We start from the raw sequence: 22,347 nt of genomic DNA on the forward strand, positions 1-22,347 counted from the left end.
CGCGCCCCACCCCTGTCGCCGTTCCTTCTCCGTTTGGCCCCTGACCCGCTCCTTCAACCCCTCAGGAACTCCCGGTCTCCCGCAACTCGGGGGCGCGAACGTGGCGGGGAGGAGGAGCGCCCGAGAGGAGCGGTCCCCCGCCCGGCGTCCCCCCGCCCGCCCCCGCCCGCCCTGCGCGCGCCCTCCCGCGAAGGGGCCCGAGGCTCAGGCCCCCGTCGCGCGCCCCTCGGCCGCAGCCTCTGCGCGCGCGCGGGGCATCGGCGTCGCGCCGGCGCGGGCACGCGCCCCGCGCGCCGGGTCGCTGGCTGGCTGGCTGGCTGGGGCGCACGCGCACGCGCGGGCTCCGAGGCGGGGCGAGCGGGCTCCGAGGCGGGCAGGCGGGCCGGCGAGCGAGCGAGCGAGCGGCGCGAGTGCGGGCGGGCGGGCGGGCGGGCGAGGGTCGCTGTGGATCCGCGGGCACTCCGGCCCCAGCCGCGCCTGCGAGTCTCTGCCCGCCGCCCGGCGGACGAGGGAAGCGGGGAAGGCGGCGGTGGGGGCGGGGCGGCGTCGGGCCTTGGGCGAGCTCGGGGAGGAGGAGCGCGGCAGCGACGGCGGCGGCTCCCGGGGACGAGGACGAGGAAGAGGAGGAGGAGGAGGAGGAGGCTCTTCTTTCCTCATCCCAGACCCAGGAGCGTCCGGACGGGACGCAGAGCCCGGAACTGGGGGGACGCGGCGACTGCAGGGAGCCCGGGCTAGGTGAGGCTGAGGGTGTTGGGTGAAGTGGGTGGCGGGGGCCAGAGGTGGAGGGAGGGGGCTCGAGGTGAGGAGAAGAGGGAAGGAAGGGGCAGTTGTTGGGGGTTGGGGTACCTAGAGGAGGGGGGCCGTGAGCCCTGTGGGACCTGCAGTGTTCAGAGGGCCGAGGGTTTGCGGGGGTTAATGGGGCGAGCGGAGCACCGGGGTCCGAGTCGGGGAGTTTCCAAAGGGTAGGCCGGAGAAACAATGGAGTGAGGGGGGACTCTGGCGTGAGCGTGTGTGCGGGACTGGGTTTAGGAAACTACGTGCAGGATCGAGAAGAATGAAGTAATGGGTCACTGGAAATGTGAAGTGCAGCGAATCGGGCATGTATAAAGTCTTCTGCCTGGGTGTCAGCGGTCCTTAGGACGCGAGTGCCATCATGGGACTTGAAGGATAGAAGGACAGTTTCGGAATTAGAGACATAGGAGTTTGGTCTTGAATTAAAGCACAGTATAGGATAGGTGCGCTAGAGAGGTAAGCGTCTCTCAATTCATCCAAGATGATCGAATTTTTTTTAGAAAGTGGGTTAGTCTCAGACTTGGCCCCTTGCTAAGGCATGCAAGCCAGTCTTTCAATCATTTTGTTACTACTTGTAGTCTATTGTAAGGGAAAGCTGTGCTATTCATTCCCGATCAGCTCAGCAGACTGCTGTACATAATTTCTCAGTATTTATTGAATCAGGAGAGGACACGTTACCAGAAATATCTTGCTTAGGAGTAAGGTCAGTGATACCTGCAGAGTTCAGGGTGCTCGGACTGCAAAGTATTGAATAGCTGTGATTAAAAATCTAAATTGTTTATCCTTTGTTAGAATTTCAGTTTCCCACTGAGAAATGTTCATAAACCATCTAATTCTGGTTTTGTGCTTGGGGAAGAGAATTGGGGGTTTTTGTTTTGAGAAATTGTTCAGTGATGCGAATTCCTAATGATCAAGCTGCCTCAGTACCTTCCAGTTCAAGTTAAGGTGATTTGGGAATGCTGTGAAAAAGTATTTGTGAGTTGTGGAATTTGTAGCCGCCGCGGCCCCCCCCCCCCCCCCCACGTTGGAGGGTCTTACTCTGTAGCCCAGTCTGGCTTGGAACCAACTGTGTAAACCCAGTTGCTCTTGAAGTGATACTCTTGCCTCAGACTCCCCAAGTACTGAAATTACAGGTGTGAGCCACTATGCTGGACTTGTGTTTTCTTGATACTTGGATTCAAGACCAAATCTGATCTAGCACTGACTAGAAGACCCTTGGTTTCGAAGCTGTCATTATTACTACATATTCATAGGTGTCTCTGTTAAGCTTTTCATTTGTGAGATGTTATGTTTTGCTGACTCATCTGAACTAAAATTTCTGGGCATTTATCAGTTTATATTTTTCAGCTATGTTTCTGATAGCAGGCAGTACTAGGCTACCTTATAAATGTCCAAAAATCATGATCTAAATTATACTTTTAAAAATCCTTTGGGGGGGGGCTGGGGTGGTGGTGCACGCCTTTAATCCCAGCACTTGGAAAGCAGAGGCAGGCAGATCTCTGTGAGTTCTATGCCAGCCTGGTCTACAGAGTGAGATCCAGGACAGTTACACAGAGAAACCATGTCTCGAAAAAAGTTTCTGTGTGTGTCAGTGTGTGTGTGTACGTGTGAGTGCAGTGCCCCAGAGGCCAGAAGAGGGGATTGGATTCCCTGAAACTGGAGGTACAGTCAGTTTTGAGCCTCCTGAAGTGGGTACTGGGAATTGAACTCTGATCTTCTGCAAGAACAGTACATGCTCTTAACCACCAGAGCCATTTGTCAGGTCTCTAAATTGTTCTTAAATTTAAAAAAATGTATATGTTTTGAGATGATAACACTCTATATCGGGTCTGTAATTCATAGTAATTGATTCTGTCTCGGGCTCCAAAGTTTTGGGATTACACACAAATGAAGCAATCATGCCTGGCTTTTATAGGCTTTTTCTAAAGCCCAGACTCACTTGGAACTCTGATCCTCTTACCTCAGCCTCCCAATTGTTAGAATCCCGGGAATGAACTGGTGTATCCACCCTTACCCTTTTGAAAAAAAGAAAAAAAGACGTGTGTGTGTGTGTGTGTGTGTGTGTGTGTGAGATGCAGGCCAGAAGAGGGTGTCAGATCTTCTGGAGCTGGAGTTACAGGCAGACAGTGAGCTTCCTGACTATGGGAGCCAAACTCCTGTGGAAGAGCTCCTAACTGCCAAGCCTCTCTCAAGCTCCTCTACTCCGGTCTTGGTTGTTGTGAAGCAGTATGAACTGGTGGAAACTTGAGTCGGGTATGACAAGAGTAATTTGTTTCCTTCTTGCCTTCTGTCCCCCGCCATCGTCTGTCATCCTCTGGTGTTTGGAGATGATCTTGTAATATAGCCCAGGTTCTCCCTAATCTTTTGGCCTTAACCTCCCAGATGTTGCGATTACAGGCATGTACCACCATGTCTGACAGCAAGCGACGCTTTTGCTTAGGATTGGTTTGTAGAATAATTCCATCTGTAGAATTTTTGACGTTTATTGCTTTTTTGGTTTTAAAGTTTCTAGGTTCCAGTTTTAGTGCTAAAAAATGTCACTAAGATTCATCCTGTGATCACACTTGCTTTTGCTGTTTAGTCTAGCTGAAGTAGTGTGCCGTGCAAGGCACTCACACTTAGAGAAGTCAAGATAGCCAGCTGCAGAGCCAGAGCTAATCATCTTGGGAAAACAATTGAAAACTGCTCGGTGCTCAAGTGCTCTCCAAGCACCTGTTGATCCCACAGTTGATACTGACATTACTTCTAAATATAGACAGGATACTGTTAGAAACCCGGAATGAATAGAACAGAGAAACAGCTGGGGCCTGAGGGAGGAGCTGTAGGTTACCGTCCAAAACATCAGCACAGTCCATGGGGAGGCTGATCAGGGTACAGAGGCTAGTTACTAACAGAAGGGGAGGGGGAGAGGGAGGGGATGGAAAGGCATTCTCTTTTGTTGAGGTTTTATGTATTCCAGGTGCTGTACTATATAGTCACTCAATATTGGTATCAAAAGAAATTCATATTAACTACTCTTTAAATTGCTACTTGTAGCTTCCCGTTGCAGAACCACCACATTAAAGCTGGGAATGAAAGAGACAGCATTCGTTTGGGCCACTTCTCTTTTAGAAGTACACTGCTTATGTACTTCTTGCTGAGTTCACTTGGGACTAGAAGGAAAAGCTTGTATTTGTTCTGTTTCAGGGAAGGAGGGGTCCTTCCTTATGTGACTGAAAGACCTTGTAGAAGAGGACTCAGCCTTAGCTGCTTACTGTGTGTGCTCAGTGTTATGAGGATGGCCTGTCCATCCTCTTTGTACTGACGTCCTGATTTTTTGGGTAAATCATCTGGACTCTAGACAGCGAAACATGCCCGGTCACCTTACCACTTTCCTTGATATGTTTTGCCACAAAGGGTTTATTCTTTCTTGGTGGTTTTATTTTCTTATTACTGTGGTAAAATATGCTTCTAGGTCGGTCAGGTCTACACAGTGAGACCTCATCTCAAACAAACATACTGCAAAATTTTACTATTTTATTTATTTTATTGATTAAACCAGAATCAGATTAGAGGACATTTTAACCATTTTGAGTGTACAGACCACAGCATTAGGTACTTTCACGTGACTGGATACCATCTTGTGAATTTTTTTCTGAAAGGGGAACTCATTGTGTATCAAACAGCAACTCCTCATCCCCCCGAGCCTCTGTCAACCACCATTCTACGTCTTCCTCCATGAGTTTGACTATTCTGTGTATTTCATAGATAATGAAATCCTGTATAATGCCCCCTATGTGTGCGTGCGTGCGTGCGTGCGTGTGTGTGTGTGTGTGTGTGTGTGTATGTGTGTGTACATGCTCATGTGCACTGGGGATTGAATTTGGGGCCATATGCACTATACCATTGAAATCCTGGGTTCCTATAAGCCTCTTGCCATTCTCTAGGTAGCTGAGACCAGGTGTTGATACTGCATCCTCCACGCTGCATTTTGTTTATCCATCCTCAATGGACATTTACGTTGCTGTATGTCTTTGGGCCATTGTGAATAACATCTACTCAGGTTCTTTCAGTTTTTAGTGATATTGCAGAATCAAGCCAGGTATGGTGCCTGTACCTTCGGTCCAGATCTGGAGACAGAGTCTTCAGGGTCAGCTTGGGCTGTAGCACTAGACTGTCTCACAAAACACAACTACAACAGCAAAGAGTGACCATATGATCCCGCCATTTTTTTTTCCCTTTGAAACCAGGTCTCAAATTTAATATGCAGCTTAGAATGACTTTGAATTCTTGATCCTCCTGTCTCTACTACCCAAGGACTGGGGTTATAAGCATGTGCCACTCTACCTGGCTTTTTGTCTGTCTGTTTTGTGAGACAAGAGCTCACTGTGTAGACCAAACTGGCATGGAGTTCAATATGTAATCTAGGTTGGCTTTGTGTTCATTTGTTTGTTCTGAGACAGGGTCTCCTTGTGGAGCCCTGGCTGCCCTGGAACTCAGTGTGTAGACGAGACTGGCCTCGAACTCACAGAGATCTGCCTGCCTTTGTCTTCATTAGCACTGGGATTAAAGGTGGGAAGGGAACTACTGGGCTTAGCGGTTAAGAGCACTGGCTGTTCTTCCAGAGGTCCTGAGTTCAATTCCCAGCAACCACTTGGTGGCTCACAACCATCTATAATGAGATCTGGTGCCCTCTTCTGACCTGCAGAGATACATGCAGACAGAATACTGTATACATTAAAAAAAAAAAAAGGTGGGAACTACCATGGCAGTCTTCCTGGTTTGTCTTGAACTCAATATTGCCCTCTTACCTTTCCCTTGTGCAGACATGTGCCATGTGCCTGGCTCTCTGAATTTCATGTTTTGAGGAAGCTTAGTTTCTTCTGAGTGGGAATTTCATTGCCTGCTCACCTGAAGCTAGCGTTCCACCTTATGTATAGGGTGTTGCTTACTCACTGACTCTGTCTATACTGGCAGAATGATTTCAAAGAAAATGTTTTGCTCAGTTTTCATCTTTCTAATGTAGAAGGAACCATTTATGCTATACGGATCTTTTTATCCACATATGCAAATATGCCATCTTCAGAGTGTTGTATAAAAAATGTCAATAGTGTAGAAAATTTCCAGTACACTTGCTTGGGTACATGTTTTCTTCATTTAAAGAGGTTTTACATCTGTCCGTTGCTGGTTACTGTTGATCTCTTTTGTTTGCGTGTTTGTTTTGAGACAGGGTTTCTCTTTGTATCTCTGGCTGTCCTGGAACTTGCTCTGTAGACCAGGTGGCCTCAAACTCACCGATCCTGCCTCTGCCCCCACCTCCAGAGTGCTGGGATCAGTGCTCGCTCAGCCTACTGTTGATGATTTTTTATATCTAGTTCATTCACTGAAAATGATCCGACTGTCTGGCATATGCTTGAAATTTTTTGTTTAGTTTTGTTTTTGTTTTTAGGTAAGGTCTTGCTGTGTAGTCTAGGCTGATCTATCAAGACTGGCCTGGAAACTTGAGGTAATCCTTCTGCCTCAGTATCCTGAGATTACAGATGTATGCTGCCATACCCAGCTACTTCAATATTTGTAGTAGTTAGCTGGAATGTTTGAGCAGAACAGGAAGTTAGGTTGAAGTGGTTTGACTCCACTTTCTTTCTTCTCATGGGTAGGAGTTGCCACATAACACCAAACATAAAGGTTGAAACAGTGATAGCCAAATGTCCCGTAGGATGGTCTCACCTCCCATTGTATTTTTTTTCTAAATGTCCTTTGGAGGTTAATTATCTCTACATCTTGCCTATGATTATTGGGCCTCAAAGTGACTTTAGGTTCATATGCTGTTTGCCTGGAGCTTTGTGGAAACTTACTGAGGCCACACTCACTGTGGAGAGGTCTGTCTGAAGTTCAGGCCAACTTCTTGATAGTTGAATTAGTCCTGAGCTATTTTACATATTTGAGGTTTATAAACCCTTTGTCCTTAGATTGCTGAATAGTGAGGATTCACCAGAGGCCAGCATTTACTGTCAGTGATCACGTACAGTGTGGCAGCTTGTGGGAGTGGGTTGTGAAGTGTGCTTCATGGCTATACACTTCTGTGGAAAGCCCCAGCCTTTAAGATATTCTTCAGGGTGAAGATGTAGCTTAGCTTAAAGTTATTTTCTCTAGCCAATGTTCTGTGACAAATTTGTGGTTGGTACAAGTTCATTAGAAGTTTTGGGGCTTTTCACAAGTTACATGAGGCTTTTTTACTAGTCTTAACATTGGATTGCTGGTAAGGTGGAGTTTTCTGACATTACTCAATCAGCAGAATGGCATGATTATTGGCAGTGGAGTGTATATATGTGTGCATTCTTTAGGTAGGCTAAAGAGTGTTGACAGTGAGGAGGAGGTTTAGACCTGAGGAGGAGGTAAGACCATTATGTAATGTATTTGAGTGAGGATATATATTAATGAAAGAACATTTTAAACTTGGAAATACTGCTGATATTAGTTCTTGTTAGTCTGGGTAGCAGGGAAAACATCGGTTTGTAAAACCTGACTGTCTTCTGTGTTGAATACATGGGTCTGTTCAGTGGTAATTGGCTTGCTACTGTTGTAAGCCTGCTCTTAACCATACAGCACTACTTTCTCTTAAATTACCCTCTTGGTCTGTGATTATAGCTTGTTGATGTGGTTAGCACACAGCTGGCTCTTGCTGACCAGCTGTTACTCAGATTCTAAATATGCATTAGTGTGTGGCAGAAGTGTTTTTTCTGCTTATTTTGTTTGGTTATACCATTCTAATAAATTGCCTTTGTAAGCCTACCTGCATATTCTGAACAAACCCTTTATGTCAGGATTTCAGCATGAGGGGCTCTATTGTATTTTAATTAATGAGTTAAATTTACTTTTGTAACAGGATCTCACTGTTCAGTCCTAGATGGCCTGGAACTTGCTTTGTAGACCAGGTTGGCCTTGAACTCACAGAGATCTGCTGCCTCTGCCTCCTGAGTGCTGGGACTAAAGGTGTGCATCACCACATGCATTGGGTCTGTGGTACTTAATGAAAGTAATGAAATTGTTTACAGCTAATATGGAAGGACAAGGAGCTGATGTGGTTTTGTGCTGGATGATTGGTGAGTCAGCATTAGCTTAGACCCAGACTTGATGGTAGGTTAGATCCAAACATTTTTCAGAAATAGTTTGCCTAATTTCTTGTTGACAGTGCTTGCAATAAGGTTCAGTTGTATAATATTTTGTTTTCATTCTTTTAAAAATAGTTTTATTTATTGGATGTGTGTGGGTGTTATACCTGTGTGTGTGTGTACATCATGTGCATATACTGCCTATGGAGGTCAGACAGATTCAGACCTCTGGGACTGGAGTTACAGATGGTTGTATCTGTGTGCTGGGAACTGAACCTGGTCCTTTCTAAGAGCAACAAGAGCTCTTAACTGCTGAGCTGACTCTCAGCCCCTTGAAGTCTTATTCTTATTGGCTGTGTGTAGGTGCTTTGCCTGCATGTGTGTCTGTGCGCCATGAGAATACCTGGTGCTCTTGAAGGGCAGAAGAAGCCGCCAGATCCCTGGACCTGGAGATGGTTGTGAGCCTCCATGGGGGTGCTGGGAACCTAATCTGGGTCCTTTGTAAGAACAGCAAGTGCTCTTAACTGCAGAGCTATCTCTCCAGCCCTACATTTTTGATTGGACAATGAAACTGAGAACATAGAATTCTTACATATTCTACTGGCCACTGTGAAATAGCCAAAGTATATTATTATTTTTTATTATTAATTTTCTTGATAACTGAAGTTTTTTGTTTTTTGGTTTTTGGTTTTTTTTTTTTTTTTTTGGTTTTTTGAGACAGGGTTTCTCTGTGTAGCTTTGCGCCTTTCCTGGATCTCGCTCTGTAGACTAGGCTGGCCTCGAACTCACAGAGATCCGCCTGCCTCTGCCTCCCAAGTGCTGGGATTAAAGGCGTGTGCCACCACCGCCCGGCTAATAACTGAAGTTTTTTGTTTTTGTTTTTGAAACAGGATCTTCCCATATCCCTGGTGTCCTGGAGCTCACTTTGTAGACCAGGCTGGCCTTGAACTAACAGTTTTTTTCCTGCTCTAGCCAACACTGGGGCTATAGGTATGAGGACACTATACCTGGCCTTAAATTTTTTTTAATTTAATGTGTGTGGATATTTTGTCTGCATACAATCTGTACACAACGTGCTTGTCTGTCCTTGGAGACCAGAAGAGGGTATTGAGCTCCTGGTACTGGAGTTACAGAAGGCTGTGAGCTACCATGTAAGTGATGGGAACCAAACCTGCGTCCTGTGCAAGAGCAGCCAGTGCTCTTCTTAGCTCCTGAGCCATCTCTTCAGCCCCAGAATTGCAATCATACCTGCCTTTTAAAAATTACGAATTTCATTAATTTTTAAAGTAAGTATACAGTGTAATGCGTTTCATCATAGCATTTTCATACATAAGTGTCATATTTTTCTTTTTTCTCTCTCCTGAGACAGAATCTCCCTATGTAATCAAGGCTACATTCAAAATTCTGACCCTCCTGCCTCAGCTGAAGGTGACAGTGGTTTGATACCTAGAGTGAAGATCTATTGGATGGTGTTATGATCAGGCCAATGCTGATGATACAGGTCACAGTATTTCTGTCAGGCTCTTACACATTTTTATGGCCAAATGCTATTTATTTGATGTGGATGACATATTTTATCTCTCTTTTGACTGTTGGTCATTTTTACCTTTGGCTATTATGAAAAGTGCTGTGGTGCCGGGCATGGTGGTTCATTCCTTTAATCCCAGCACTCAGAGACAGAGGCAGACAGATCTCTGTTGTTCTTGAGACCAGACTAATTTACCTAGCAAGCCTGCCAGGGATATATAGTGAGATATTATCTTTTTTTTTAAGGGCCAGGCAGTGGTGGTGCATGCCTTTAATCCCAGCATTCAGAAAGCAGAGGCAGGCAGATCTCTGTGAGTTCCAGACCAGCCTGGTCTACAGAGTGAGTTCTAGGACAGCCGGGGCTACACAGAGAAACCCTGTTTTGAAAAAAAAAAAAAGAAAAAGAAAGAAAATGCTGCTGTCAGCACTCCTGAATTGTGATATTTGAGTGCCTGTTTTCAGTCCTCTTGGAGCTACCTGTACCTGAGTGGAATTGATGGGTTGAGTAGGAATTCTGAGATTTTGAGGAGCTGCCATGTAGTTTCCCACAGACGTACCATTTTATGTTGCACTAGCATGTATGGTGGTTTTAATTTCTCCATATCTTCCCTAGCCCTCCTTCTGTCCCACCTCCTGCTTGTTATTGTAGACATCTTAGGTGTGACGTGGTATATCATTGTGTGGGTTTTGTGGGATTTTGTTGGTTTTTGTTTTGTTTTGTTTTTTGAGACAGGGTCTCCTGTAGCTCTATCTGGGTTCAAACTCGTTATTTTATTTTTGGATCTAGTTAGAGACGACTGACTTTCTGATCTTCCAGACTCCACCCAAGTGCTGGGATTACAGGTGTGTGCCACATCTGGTTTATGCCATGTTTGTTATTGAACTCACAGCTTCATGTATATTAGACTAGCACTCTCCCAAACTCTACCTCCAGCCCTGGTTGAGTTTTTCTTTTTCTCTGTGGAGGCCCACGAAGGTTTCCTAGTGAGATCTGAGCTTGCTTTACCCAGCAGGGCTGCATTAGAGGATTGCTTGAACATGTGTGTAGTTACCAGGTGATTGGAAAGGGTCTGCACTTGGCTGTGCTAGGGGGAGGTCTTTTGCTCCACCCCTTGGCATTCCTATAAAAAGCCCTTTAGAAGATACAGGAATTCCTGTTTCTCTCCCCTCTATCCTTCTACCTAATATCTCTTATCCCTCTCTCCTCAAGAGTATCCTGGGGAAAAAGTGGAGAGATTCCCTCACATTCCTCAAAGTTTTTTTCTTTCTTGTTTTATATGTGAGTGTTTTGCCTACATGTATGCATGTGCACCATGTATGTCCCTGGTGTCCACAGAGGCCAGAAGAGGACATTGCATCCCTTAGAACTCAAATTATGAATGGTTGTGAGCAGCCATGTAGGTGCTTCGAACCAAACCTGGGTCCTCTACGAGACCAGAGCTCTTCACCACTGAGCATCTCCGGCCCTCCTAGTTGTGGTCCTGATTTGAATTTCTTTAGTGACTAATGATGGTGAGCATCTTTAAAAAAATGTGTATGTGCCTGTGTGAGTTTATGCGTGTCATGTGGGTGCTGCAGTCCATGGAAGGCAGAAGAGGGCACTGGATCCCTGGAACTGAGTTACCCACAGGTGTGAATTGCCATGTGGGTGCTGGGAACTGAACCAGGGTCTTCTGCATAAGTACTCTTTACCACCGTGACATCTAATTTTCCAGCCCATAGTCGAGTATCTTATCATATGTTTTTCTCTTTTTGTGTTTTCTTTAGAGGAATGTATATTGAAGTCTTTTGCCCATTTTTAGAATTAATTAAATTGATTAATTCTGAGACAGGTCTCTGTTACCAAGGCTGGCCTGGTGCTAGGTTTAGACTCCTAGTCTTCCTGTTTCAGATTCCCTGTGACTATTGAACCTCAGTGGCTGGGAACACTTAGCTCCGTTAGTGTACATGGCTTGCACTCAGTAAATATTAGCTGATACTACAGTTATGATTACATTTGCTATCTGTTACCTGCATTGGCAGGAAACAATGCTTACTTTCTCCAAAGTAGGAGGTGAGGCCACAAAATCTATATTTATTGTCAATTAAAGTTTTAACTGTCAGTGTTGATACTTTGCTTTGCTTTTAATGCCTTAAATCGTCAGTGTCTAAGTCATTCCCAATGCCATTTTATCAGTCAGCTGTCTGGGGGGTCCTAAGGCTCTACCCAGGTAGGAATTGTGGGTAAGCAAAGAAAAGCTTTCTGTTTGACATCCTCAAGGCACAGAATGCCAGGTCGAGGTTGGACTGGGATCCCAAGACTTGTAGCTCTAAGCCCTGAAAGCTTGGGGTGTGCTGCTCTAAGTGTTAGGCCTTATCAACAGGCAGTTTTAGGCAGTCTGCTTGAAGCTTATTGCTCTGGACTTTTTTTTTTTAAGATTTATTTATTTATTATGTATACAGAAGAGGGCACCAGATCTCATTACAGATGGTTGTGAGCCACCATGTAGGTGCTGGGAATTGAACTCAGGACCTCTGGAAGAGCAGTCGGTGCTCTTAACCTCTGAGCTGTCTCCCCAGCCCGCTCTGAGCTTTAACAACCATTAGTGTGGTCACTTGGTAGCTAGTCACAAGCCTCAGCTTCCAGTGTCAGTGTGACGGGCGGCTGACAGCAGCAGCAGGGGACAAAGGATGGCGCTGTCCAGTGCGGTAGCTCTTGTATAGGCCTTCGGTGCTGAGCCCTTGGCCCTACAGTGACGTGCTGTGACTCAGGCCCAGGATATCTGACCCTCAGCCTTCGGGTGTCTGAGCTCCTTGGCTCTTTAGAGTTGGTTCTTTGCCCGTCTTCCAGCGACCAGGGCCTGTAGTTCCCCTTTTCCTTTGTCCCTGGTGTCCGTCCCTGAGGCCTCCGGTCCCTGCCGTTTGTCTTTAGCTGCCTCTGACAGGGTCACTGTTGCTGTCTCAGCCTGCTGCCACTTGCTGCTGCTTCTGCTGTCCTTTCTTGTTCCCAGCTCAGCCTGCTCAACTGATGATAAAGGACAAAAGTAGGCTAGACAGGGCTGGGCACTGTGACAAATGCCTTTGGTTCCAGAGCTCAGTGGCTAGAGGACATTCAAGGCAGCCTGGGCTGCACAGTGAATCTAAGGCCAGGCTGAACTGTAGGAGACCCTATCTCACTTTTGTTTTTTGAACAAGAGGGCATGGTGATGTAGATGTAGCTCTGGGGTCAAGCGCTCTGCTGCTGTGCATGAGGGTCTGGGTTCTGTCCCCAGCAACAACAGCCGAGAAACGGGGGCAGTGGAAGATCACTTGAGTTGTCTTCTTCTCCCTCCATGTTTATGTTTATTAGAAACTGACGGTCTGTATAAAAATATACCAGATTGGGGGCTGGAGAGATGACTCAGCAGTTAAGAACACTTATTTGTTCTCCCAAAGGACTCAGTTTGGTTCCCAGCACCCATGTGGAGTAGCTCACAGTTGATTGCAACTCCAGCTCCAGAGGATCTGATGTCCTCTTCTGGCCTCTGTGGGCATCCATACACACATGGTAGATACACATACATACACAGAAAGAAAAAGAAAAAAAAATCTTTTAAAAAATATTCCAAATGGGCTTGATTGATAGCTCAGAGGTTAAGAACATTGACTGCTTTTCTAGAGGATCTGAGTTCGAATCCCCGCACCCACATGGGGACTCAATGCCTTCTTCTGTTCCACAGGATCCTGCATGCATGTCGGGCCACATAAGCTCACACAATCACACACACATACATACAAAAATAAAAGAAAATAATTAATAAAAAAACAGTTAAAAAAAACCCTTTGAAATAGTAATCGTGAGAGACCTTATTGATGAAGATTCCCTCTTCTTCTGCCACAGCCACATCCCTTCCCTCTACCTCTGCCTCCACCACTCCCACAAAAACCTCCCTTGTCTTAGAGTCACTGCCCACAGGTAGGGTGTCCATTCAAGTGCTGTGTCCTCGAATACTTGATGGTTCTTGGTGTGCAGGTTCTTTCCCGGCTTTAAGGCACGTGTCCATGCTGACGGACATCCATTCTGGTGGTTGTTCCACAGATGTGTTCCATTCTTCAGTCCAGTGATTATAGGTTCATGTCTCAGCTTCATCAAGAATCTCACAAGCTTCCTTCTGTTGATGGCGTCTCTCTCCATTTTCCAGTTCTTTTGAGTCAGTCTTCCTGCCTCAGCCTTTGGAGTACTGTGATTACAGATGTGCACCAGCCCAGCTGAGAAGAGCCTTTTATTGGGCCAGATGTTCTAACAGTAGGAGGCAACCCAGGAAAAGGGCTCTATGCTGGCTGGACCAGTTAGTGTTAGCGCCAGAAAGGGCGTGTCAGGTGACAAAGGCCTTTGCACCAATCATGGTAGACACTCATGTCAATCACACTGCGGTCCTTCACGGAGGGGCTTGCTTCAGGGGCGTCGCTTCTCTTCTAGCCTGCATGAAAATAGCTGCGGGGTCATTTAGAGTCCGCTGAGGCCGTGGTGGCAAGCAGATCTCTAGACTAGCTTTGTGAAGCACGGGTGGCTGGGATAGTGCCTGTTGAAGCAGCAGCAGGCAGCGATTGCTATGCAGACTCCTCAGGGCAGCCACAGAGAGGTCAGAGCAGCCGGTGCTGGCATGAGGGCAGCCTCTATGGCTGCTTGGTGGGTTGTCTTCCACTCAAGTCTGGTGGGGGACAAGGGAAGGGTCTAACAGCTGTTAGTCACAGAGACAGCATTACAGTGAACTTGTAGTAGTTAACGGTGCTCTAACAGTGTTTAACTCTTGCTCAAATCTCTCAGGAAGATCATCTAGTCATCATCTAGTTATACTGATAGACAGTTTTTCCTTCATTTTTGTGAAGTCTTTGGGGGAAGTCCACTTTTTATATGGAATGGTACTGGTCATTGATGCGTTACTCTCCCCACCCCTACTTGGTGCTGGAGAACATGGTAGGAAGCACTCTGCCAGCCAGCTGCCAGCCCTGTGGTACCATCATCTTTCTGCTGTTAGGGCGTGACTCAATTAACTGGTCAGAAGATAGAAGAAAGCGGGTAAGAGGAAGTATCAGCTTAGACTTTTACTCTGCAGGGCGGATCTTTTGTTTGTTCAACAGGTTCTTAACTATGTATGTAGTCCATCGCAGCCTCAAACCCAATCCTCCTGCCTCACCTAATCCACCCTGCTGAGTGCTGGGATTATGGGAGTGTATCACTGTGCCGGCACAGAACTGTACCACTGTGACCTGATGACTGTTTTCTGACAGGGTTATAGGTAGATGCTCATTTCATTATGCCATGATGTGGAGCAGAATATAGAGAAAGCCGGCCACAAATCTAAGTCTGGTGGTCATTGTCTTGGAAAAATGATGTGAATTGTATCCATTCAGCAACTAGTGACTCTTCTGGCCTCCTTTGATGTTCGCCCTCCCTGTGTTACCCAGCCGTGTCCTGAACACTTTCACCAGGTCTCCGTACCTCTTTCTGTGATCTCTGCCTGCAATGCCACGGGACTGAGTGAGTTTTATTTCATGTATGTAGGTATTTTTATCTGTTCATTGGACTGCAGGTTGTGTGCTCTGTTTTGAAATCATTTACATATTAATAATTGTATATGTGTATGGTGGCATGTGGATGTCACAGGGCAACTTTCGAGAGTGAGTTCTCTTTCCACCGTGTGGAGTCCAGGGATCAAACTTAGGTTTTCAGGGTTTGGTAGCAAGTACCTTCCCCTTGGGCTGTCTTACACCACCCCTGTTTTTTTGAGGCAGAGTCTTGTTGTCCAGCCCTGGCTGGTGTGGTACTTGCTCTGTGTCTGCCAGGCTGGACTCGAACCTGAGGCAGTGCTATTCCCTCATCTCTCCTAGTGCTGGGACTGCAGGTGACGCCACCACACTGTTGTATCTGTACATATTGTAACAAACAATACATCTTGTTACCTCTGTTGTCTGTAATGAGATGCACTATTTATGTACTACTGGAAAATGGAAACAGGCTTAAATGAATAGTCTGTTGAAGGACCCCTAATATAGCTGAAAAAGTATAAAAAGGTAAATCAAGCCAGGCATGTAGTCCTAGCATTCAGCAGGTGGAAGCAACAAGATTGTGAATTCCAGGCCAATATAGACTCCATAGCAAGATCCTGACTCCAAAAAAAGAAGCAGACAAAAAGATCAGCCAGTAGTAACCCTGCTAATCAGGAATGCACAGAGGTGACTAGTGTTTTAGCTGTGACTTGTGAGAGCCACGGAAAGGAAAACCTTTCGGGGGAATATGAACTAGTTTTCAGTTTGAATTTACACAAATTGCAGGCTATCAAAATCTCAAATGGAGATTTTAAATTAGAAGTTGTTTCAGTGGGGTTGAAGAGGTGGTTTAACAATTAAGAGCCCTGGCTGCTCTTCCAGAGAACACTGGTTCAGATCTCAGCACCCACATGGCCATTCAGAACCAGCCATAGCTCCCATTTCAGGAATCCTGTCTTAGTTACTTTTCTATTACTGTGAAGAAACACCATGGCCAAGGCAGCTTATAAAAGAAGGCATTTGTCTGGGGGCTTGCTTACAGTTTCAGAGGGTGAGTCCGTGACTGTCATGGAGGTGAACACGGCGGCAGGCAGGCAGGCAGGCTTGGCACTGGAGCAGTAGCTGAGAGCTTACATCTGATCCACAGGCACAAGGGAGACAGGGACAGACCCGCTGGGCCTGGTTTGGGTTTGTTTTTTCTGAGATGTCTCTCTGTGTAGCCCTGACTACCTTGGAACTCACTCTGTAGACCAGGCTGGCCTGGAACTCAGAGATCCACCTTCCTCTGCCTCCTGAGTGCTGGGATTAAAGGTGTGCGCCACTATCACCATCCTGGTGCGGGGTTTTGAAACCTCAAAGCCTTCCACTAGTGACATATCTCCTCCAGAAAGGCCACGCTTCCTAATCCTTCCCCAAATAGTTTCACCAACTAGGGACCAACCATTCAAATATATAAGCCTATGGGGGTGCATTCTCATTCAAACCACCATAGATCCCATACCTTTGTCTTTGAGACAGGGTCTCTCTGTGTAGCCCTGGCTGTCTGAAACTCACTCTGTAGACCAGGCTGGCCTCTATCTCAGAACTGCCTGCCTCCCGAGTGCTGGGACTAAAGGCATGCACTGCCACCACCACCTGGCAGTTTTTAAATATTTTGAAAAGCGTCTAATGTAGCTGAGGCTAATGTTGACCTTCCAGGTCTTCTGCCTTGGCCTCCTGAGTGTTGGGCTTCTAGGCTTGCACCACCATGGGCCTCTGCTGTTTCTGGTATTTTTTCCTTCAGTGCCTCAGAGCAAACCCAGGCTCATTTGCATTCTGGATAAGCACTCTACCATTGAGCTACAGCCCAGCCTTTTACATCTTTAAAAATTTTATATGTGTGATTGTTTTGTCTGCATGAATGTATATACACCTTCTGCATGCCTGGTGCCCGGGGAGATTAGAAAAGGATGTGGGATCCCTGGATCTGGAGTTAAGTTGGTTATGAGCCATCATGTGGGTGAGTGCCAAGATCCAAACCTGGGCGCTCAGCAAGAGCAACAGGTGCTCGTAACTGCTGCAGTATCGTAACTGCTGCAGTATTGTAACTGCTGCAGTATCATCGGTCTCTCCAGCCCCAGGACCTTACTTCTGAGACAAGAACTCACTGTGTCGCTCAGGGTGGCCTCTAGGTACTCAGGTACAGATGTGTATTGCCATGCTCAGCAGTTTCTGACAGGTCTGAAGTTAATTTTATTGAAACATTACAACTTTCAAACAAAGCAAAGGGGACTAGGTAGTTGTGGGGCTCATTGTGAAAACAGTGCTTACTGAGTTGGACATTTGTGTAGGCCAGGCTAGCATGGCTGGACAGCCTTGTAATGCCAGCATTACATACAAGGAGGCAGGCCATCATGGACCACAACAGAAACCAAACAAAACTTTTCTTAAGGGGCTGGAGAGATGGCTCAGAGGTTAAGAACACTGGCTGCTCTTCCAGAGGTCCTGAGTTCAATTCCCAGCAACCACATGGTGGCTCACAACCATCTGTAATGAGATCTGGTGCCCTCTTCTGGCCTGCAGACATACATGCAGGCAGAACACTGCATACCTAATAAATAAATAAATCTTTAAAAAAAAAAAAAAAAAAAAAAAAAAAAAAAAAAAAACTTTTCTTAAAAGTAGGACTTAAATATTTCCCCTGTGAGCAAGAGATCCCACCTCTCTTTGAATTAGAAGACTAATATTTAAATCAGCCATGTGGGTAGGACTTAGTGGTCTATGTCTTTAGTCTTAACACTGAAGAGACAGAAACAGGCCAGTCTGTGAGTTCCAGGTCACCCAGAGCTACACAGTGATAACCTGCCTCAAACAACAACAACCACAACAAAAGAGAAACAAACCGACCCCAGCCACGTTATGGGTTAAATGGACGTTTGGGTTTTGGAAGCAGGATTTTGCTATGTATCCCAGGCTGGCCTTGGATGCCCAGCAGTCTTCCTGCTTCAGCTTCCAGGCGCTGGGATTCTGGTATGCCCACCAGCCTCTTCTCTGCTTTTATAAACCAGGCAATGGAGTAACATAAAGTCTCTTTAAGTAGGTGAGCGGATGGAGTAGTCTTGGATTGGGACTGGAGAGATGGCTTAGAGACTAAACATTTGCTGCTCTTGAAAAGGACCTGGCATCCTACAACCCTCCAGAACCCAGTCCAGGGGATCTGGTGCTCTCTTCTGATCTCTGCATGCATGTGGAACACTTACTTACACCCATGCAAAACACACATACACAGAACATAAAAATAAATCCTAAAAAAACAGCCTTAAATATCTGTATTATTCGCTATTTAAAGAACCATTATAAAACAGGATATATATTTTATTTCCTACTAAATTAATTATGATTTTTTTCTTGGTAGTTGCTAAAACCAACATTTGACTGTCTAGGAAAAAGTAAAGAAAGCTTAATTAAACTGCTGCTAAATAATTCATGGTGTTTTATTGACTCAGCAGATGAAAGCCACCCCCTTTTCAAAAGGTCTGGTTGGAGGTGCTCACACAGTCAGAAAGCGGTTCCTTTTCTGTGGTGTGAGGGACCCGACCACTGTGCCTGCAGCCGTCCGCTCTGCTGGGCCGTCAGTGTCGCTCTTGTGTCTCTGCACTGTGCCTGCTGCCGTCCCCTCTGCTGGGCCGTCAGTGTCGCTCTTGTGTCTCTGCACTGTGCCTGCTGCCGTCCCCTCTGCTGGGCCGTCAGTGTCGCTCTTGTGTCTCTGCACTGTGCCTGCTGCCGTCCCCTCTGCTGGGCCATTAGTTTCTGTCGGAAGCTGTTGTAGTTTTCCTGCACAAGTCAGGCTTACTTGTAATTGCAATCTGCATTTAAGAGTTTTTAAATTTTTGTTGTGTCTTTTTGTTTGTTTTTTTCCGAGGTTTTTACACAGGGTTTCTCTGTGTGTAGCTCTGGCTGTCCTGGAACTCACAGAGATCCACCTGCCTCTACCTCCAGAGTGCCCTAAAATTTTATATGTACAGATGTTTTACCTGCCCCATGCACACAGGAAAGGGGTGGGGCCCACTCTCCTGAAACCACAGACACTAACGTGGCTTCAGGCAGCAGCCCAGAGCACAGCTATCCTAGTGGGTATGGGCAGCAGTTACATTGAGCATTCTTAACAGACCGGGACTGTCTGCTTATCAATGGCAGTGGAGAACAAAATATTCCTATGTGCTATTGTTCTTTTCAAGTCGGTAATGATGAGACTCAAATTTTTTTTTTTTTTTTTTTTTTTTTTTGAGACAGAGTTTCTCCATGTAGTTTTGGAGCCTGTCCTGTATCTTGCTCTGTAGACCAGGCTGGCCTCGAACTCACAGATATCCACCTGGCTCTGCCTCCCGAGTGCTGGGATTAAAGGCGTGCACCACTACTACCACCACCACCACCACCACCACCACCACCACCACCACCACCTGGCCTCAATTGTATTTTTTAATAGAGTTACTCCTGATCAATAACAAATTTGAAGAAATAAAAATATCTCAAAATAAAAGAGAAAGTATTCTTTTAAAATGTATTTAATTAAAATATAATTATATCAGCTGGATGGTGGTGGTGCATGCCTTTAACCCCAGCACTCAGGAGGCATGGCAGGCGTCTCTGTGAGCCCCAGGCCAGTATGGTCTACAGAGTGAGTTCCAGGACAGCCAGGGCTACACAGAGGAACCTTGTCTACAAACAAACAAAAATATTTCTTCCTTCCTCTCCAAACTCTCCCATGTTCTGCTTCCCTATCTCAAATTCAGGTCCCTTTAGTTATTATTCTTATATATATGAATGCAAAAATAATAAATGCAGTTTGCTGAGTACATTTAGTGTTGCTTTTGTGTATTATGTTTTTAGGGGTGACCACTTGGGATTGGATAGTCATTTAGGGAGCTCATCCCTGGGGAAGACTTAATTCTTTCTCTCAGCAGTTATTAATCGCCTGTGTTTTCTCATCTAAGGATGGGGTCTGGGGAGATTTCCGTCATCCACAGCCTGTCAACTGGTGTTGTCATTGTTCAGGTCTTGTTTGGGCAACTATCTATATATATAGTTGAGTGTCATGGGTATCCCATAGCTTCCCTGTCCTATCTAGACAGTCTTGCAGCAGATTTCCTGTCTCTTACAATCTTTCCACCCCATCTTCCACAATGTTCCCCAAGTCTTAAGTATAGGGGTTGTGTTGTAGATGTATTGGTTTGGGCTGGGCACCCCTGGGGAGTAGTTCTCTGCATTGGGATCAGTTGTGGCTTTCTATAATAACCTCCATGCTAAAAGATGCTTTCGTGAGGGATTAGAGCTATGCTTCTGTCTCTGTGCCCCGTGGGCAGGCTAAAGTGTCAGTGATCTGGTGAGTCCCAAAGAGGAAAAGGGGCCAAGGAAGAAAGCATGATGGTGAAGTTTTCTTCAGAAAATGGTGCTTTCACAGACATTCAAAACCCAAAAATGTCACTTAACAGTTTTTACTGATATTCATTACTGCAATAGTAAGTATGTTTGTATTTTTCTTTCTAGAATCTCCCTGGAAAAAGACATGACTGTCTGCAATGATACATCCTGACAAGAAGTTGATGCCAGAGAAGGAAAAGAAATTAACAACTAGTGAAGAGAATTTTAAACAACCAGGATTTTGCATTTGTTACTTCTAACTACAGACGTCTATTGCCCACTTTTAAATTAGCAGGATTCCTAGAACTTGGACAAAGATATTTTCTTCTGTATTATTATTATTATTTTTTGACATTGGGAAAACTGCAATGTCTAGGAAACAAAGCCAGAAGGGTAAGATCACCTGTGTGCACAGATTGTTAGGATAGTTGTTGCCACTGGGGAATGTGTGGAGCTTAGTGGTGGAGCGCTTGCCCAGCATGCACGGGGCCCTGTGGAAATAAACCAAACCAAAGCACAGGGGTGGTAAATGAAGCTCAAGTGTGTGCTGGCGTGCGTGAGGGCAGCCTGCATTGATCCCAGGAACTGCAGAAAGTTAGTGCCACAGCATAGTTGTAGAGCAGTAATACTTATGTCTGTATGTTTTGAGGCTGTTCCTTTAGTAAGTATTCCAATGATTTTGCAAGTATTGTATTAGGTTTTAGTTTTGTGTTTAAGTAAGTCTGGGAATTGATCTCATTAGAAATTGTTTTTCTACTCAGATTTATCCGATTATAATTTGTTAGAGAGCGAGATGTAACTTGGTAGTGCATTTTGTAGAGTGAGCATATGTTAGGGAGGCGCGGTAGGAGCTGGCTTCCTGCATGATGCTTCATGTTCCTAGGGACAGGAAATGGAGTAAGAGTGAACGCTTCCAGGTTTTGTTTCCTTTTTTAGCTTTCTTTCCGGGTTTGCTACCCTGGCAAAATGGAAGATAGAGACGTGAAGTATCAAGAGAGGTTATAATGAGGGAAACAAAACAGAGGTGTATGGAACCCTTTTCTAGTGGGCCAGAGGAGCTGCAGGAGCGGCACAGCACCAGATCTGCGGCACATGACTGCACATGACCCTGTGTGTTCATTCAAGTGTGACCATAGGTGTCTTGTTCATTGTAATTTTCCATATGTTCTTTTTTTTTTTTTTTTGGTTTTTCGAGACAGGGTTTCTCTGTGTAGCTTTGCGCCTTTCCTGGAACTCACTTGATAGCCCAGGCTGGCCTCGAACTCACAGAGATCCTCCGGCCTCTGCCTCCCGAGTGCTGGGATTAAAGGCGTGCGCCACCGCCGCCCTGCTCCATATGTTCTTTAATTCAAAACAGAATTCCATAGATTGAGGGCTTCACAGATTAAATATGGTGGAAATGCTTTTAATGCTGATTTGAAAGTTCAGAAACCTCAAAAGAAAATAATGTACCAGAGCTACTTGTAGTTTTGAAAGCTGTAATTTCCTTGTAGTAGTAAATAGTGGTAGCAGAAGAGAAGATTATCACTCACATACTAAAGTTGGTGGCATCCTCAGTTTTGAAGCTTGGAAACATTCTTGGCATCAACTAGCAGTTCTGTGACAGTGGTTTCCTTGCTTGCTTTCCTTCTTTATTTTATTTTATTTATTATGTATACAGTGTTCTGCCTGCATGTATGCCTGCAGATCAGAAGAGGGCACCCGATCTCAATATAGGTGGTTGTGAGCCACCATGTGGTTGCTGGGAATTGAACTCAGGTCCTCTGGAAGAGCAGTCAGTACACTTAACTGCTGAGCCATCTCTCCAGCCCGCTTGCTTTCCTTCTTTCCTTCCTTCCTTCCTTCTTGTCTCCCCCCCCCTTTTTTTCTTTGAGACAGAGTCTATGTAGCCCAGGCTATACTAGAACGCTCTCTCTGTAGACCAGGCTGGCCTTGAACTCAGAAATCTGCCGCACTAGTGGGATTAAAGTTGTGCAGCACACCCCCTGCAGACAGGAGCTTTCTTCCGTGCACATATACTTGTACAGTA

The 22,347-nt window shown here is 45.7% G+C and overlaps 1 protein-coding gene across 2 annotated transcripts in view; it reads left to right on the plus strand.

The window, feature by feature from the left end:
* Window positions 1-464: 464 nt before the first annotated feature.
* The window catches only part of Spats2 (spermatogenesis associated serine rich 2), a 71,741-nt gene continuing 49,858 nt past the window's right edge, over window positions 465-22,347 (plus strand). Inside the window, exons 1-2 of one of the 2 annotated variants that reach the window (XM_052748899.1) lie at window positions 465-735; window positions 20,445-20,711. In XM_052748899.1, coding sequence (XP_052604859.1) covers window positions 20,687-20,711 — 25 coding nt within the window. In that variant the 5' untranslated portion in view covers window positions 465-735; window positions 20,445-20,686. Of the gene's footprint in view, window positions 736-14,743; window positions 14,911-20,444; window positions 20,712-22,347 lie in introns of those variants that run through there. The other variant, XM_052748900.1, reaches the window with a different exon arrangement.

This window comes from Peromyscus californicus, unplaced genomic scaffold, assembly GCF_007827085.1.
Source record: "Peromyscus californicus insignis strain IS unplaced genomic scaffold, ASM782708v3 Scaffold_20__1_contigs__length_68692818, whole genome shotgun sequence".
NCBI classification, from domain to species: Eukaryota; Metazoa; Chordata; class Mammalia; order Rodentia; family Cricetidae; genus Peromyscus; species Peromyscus californicus.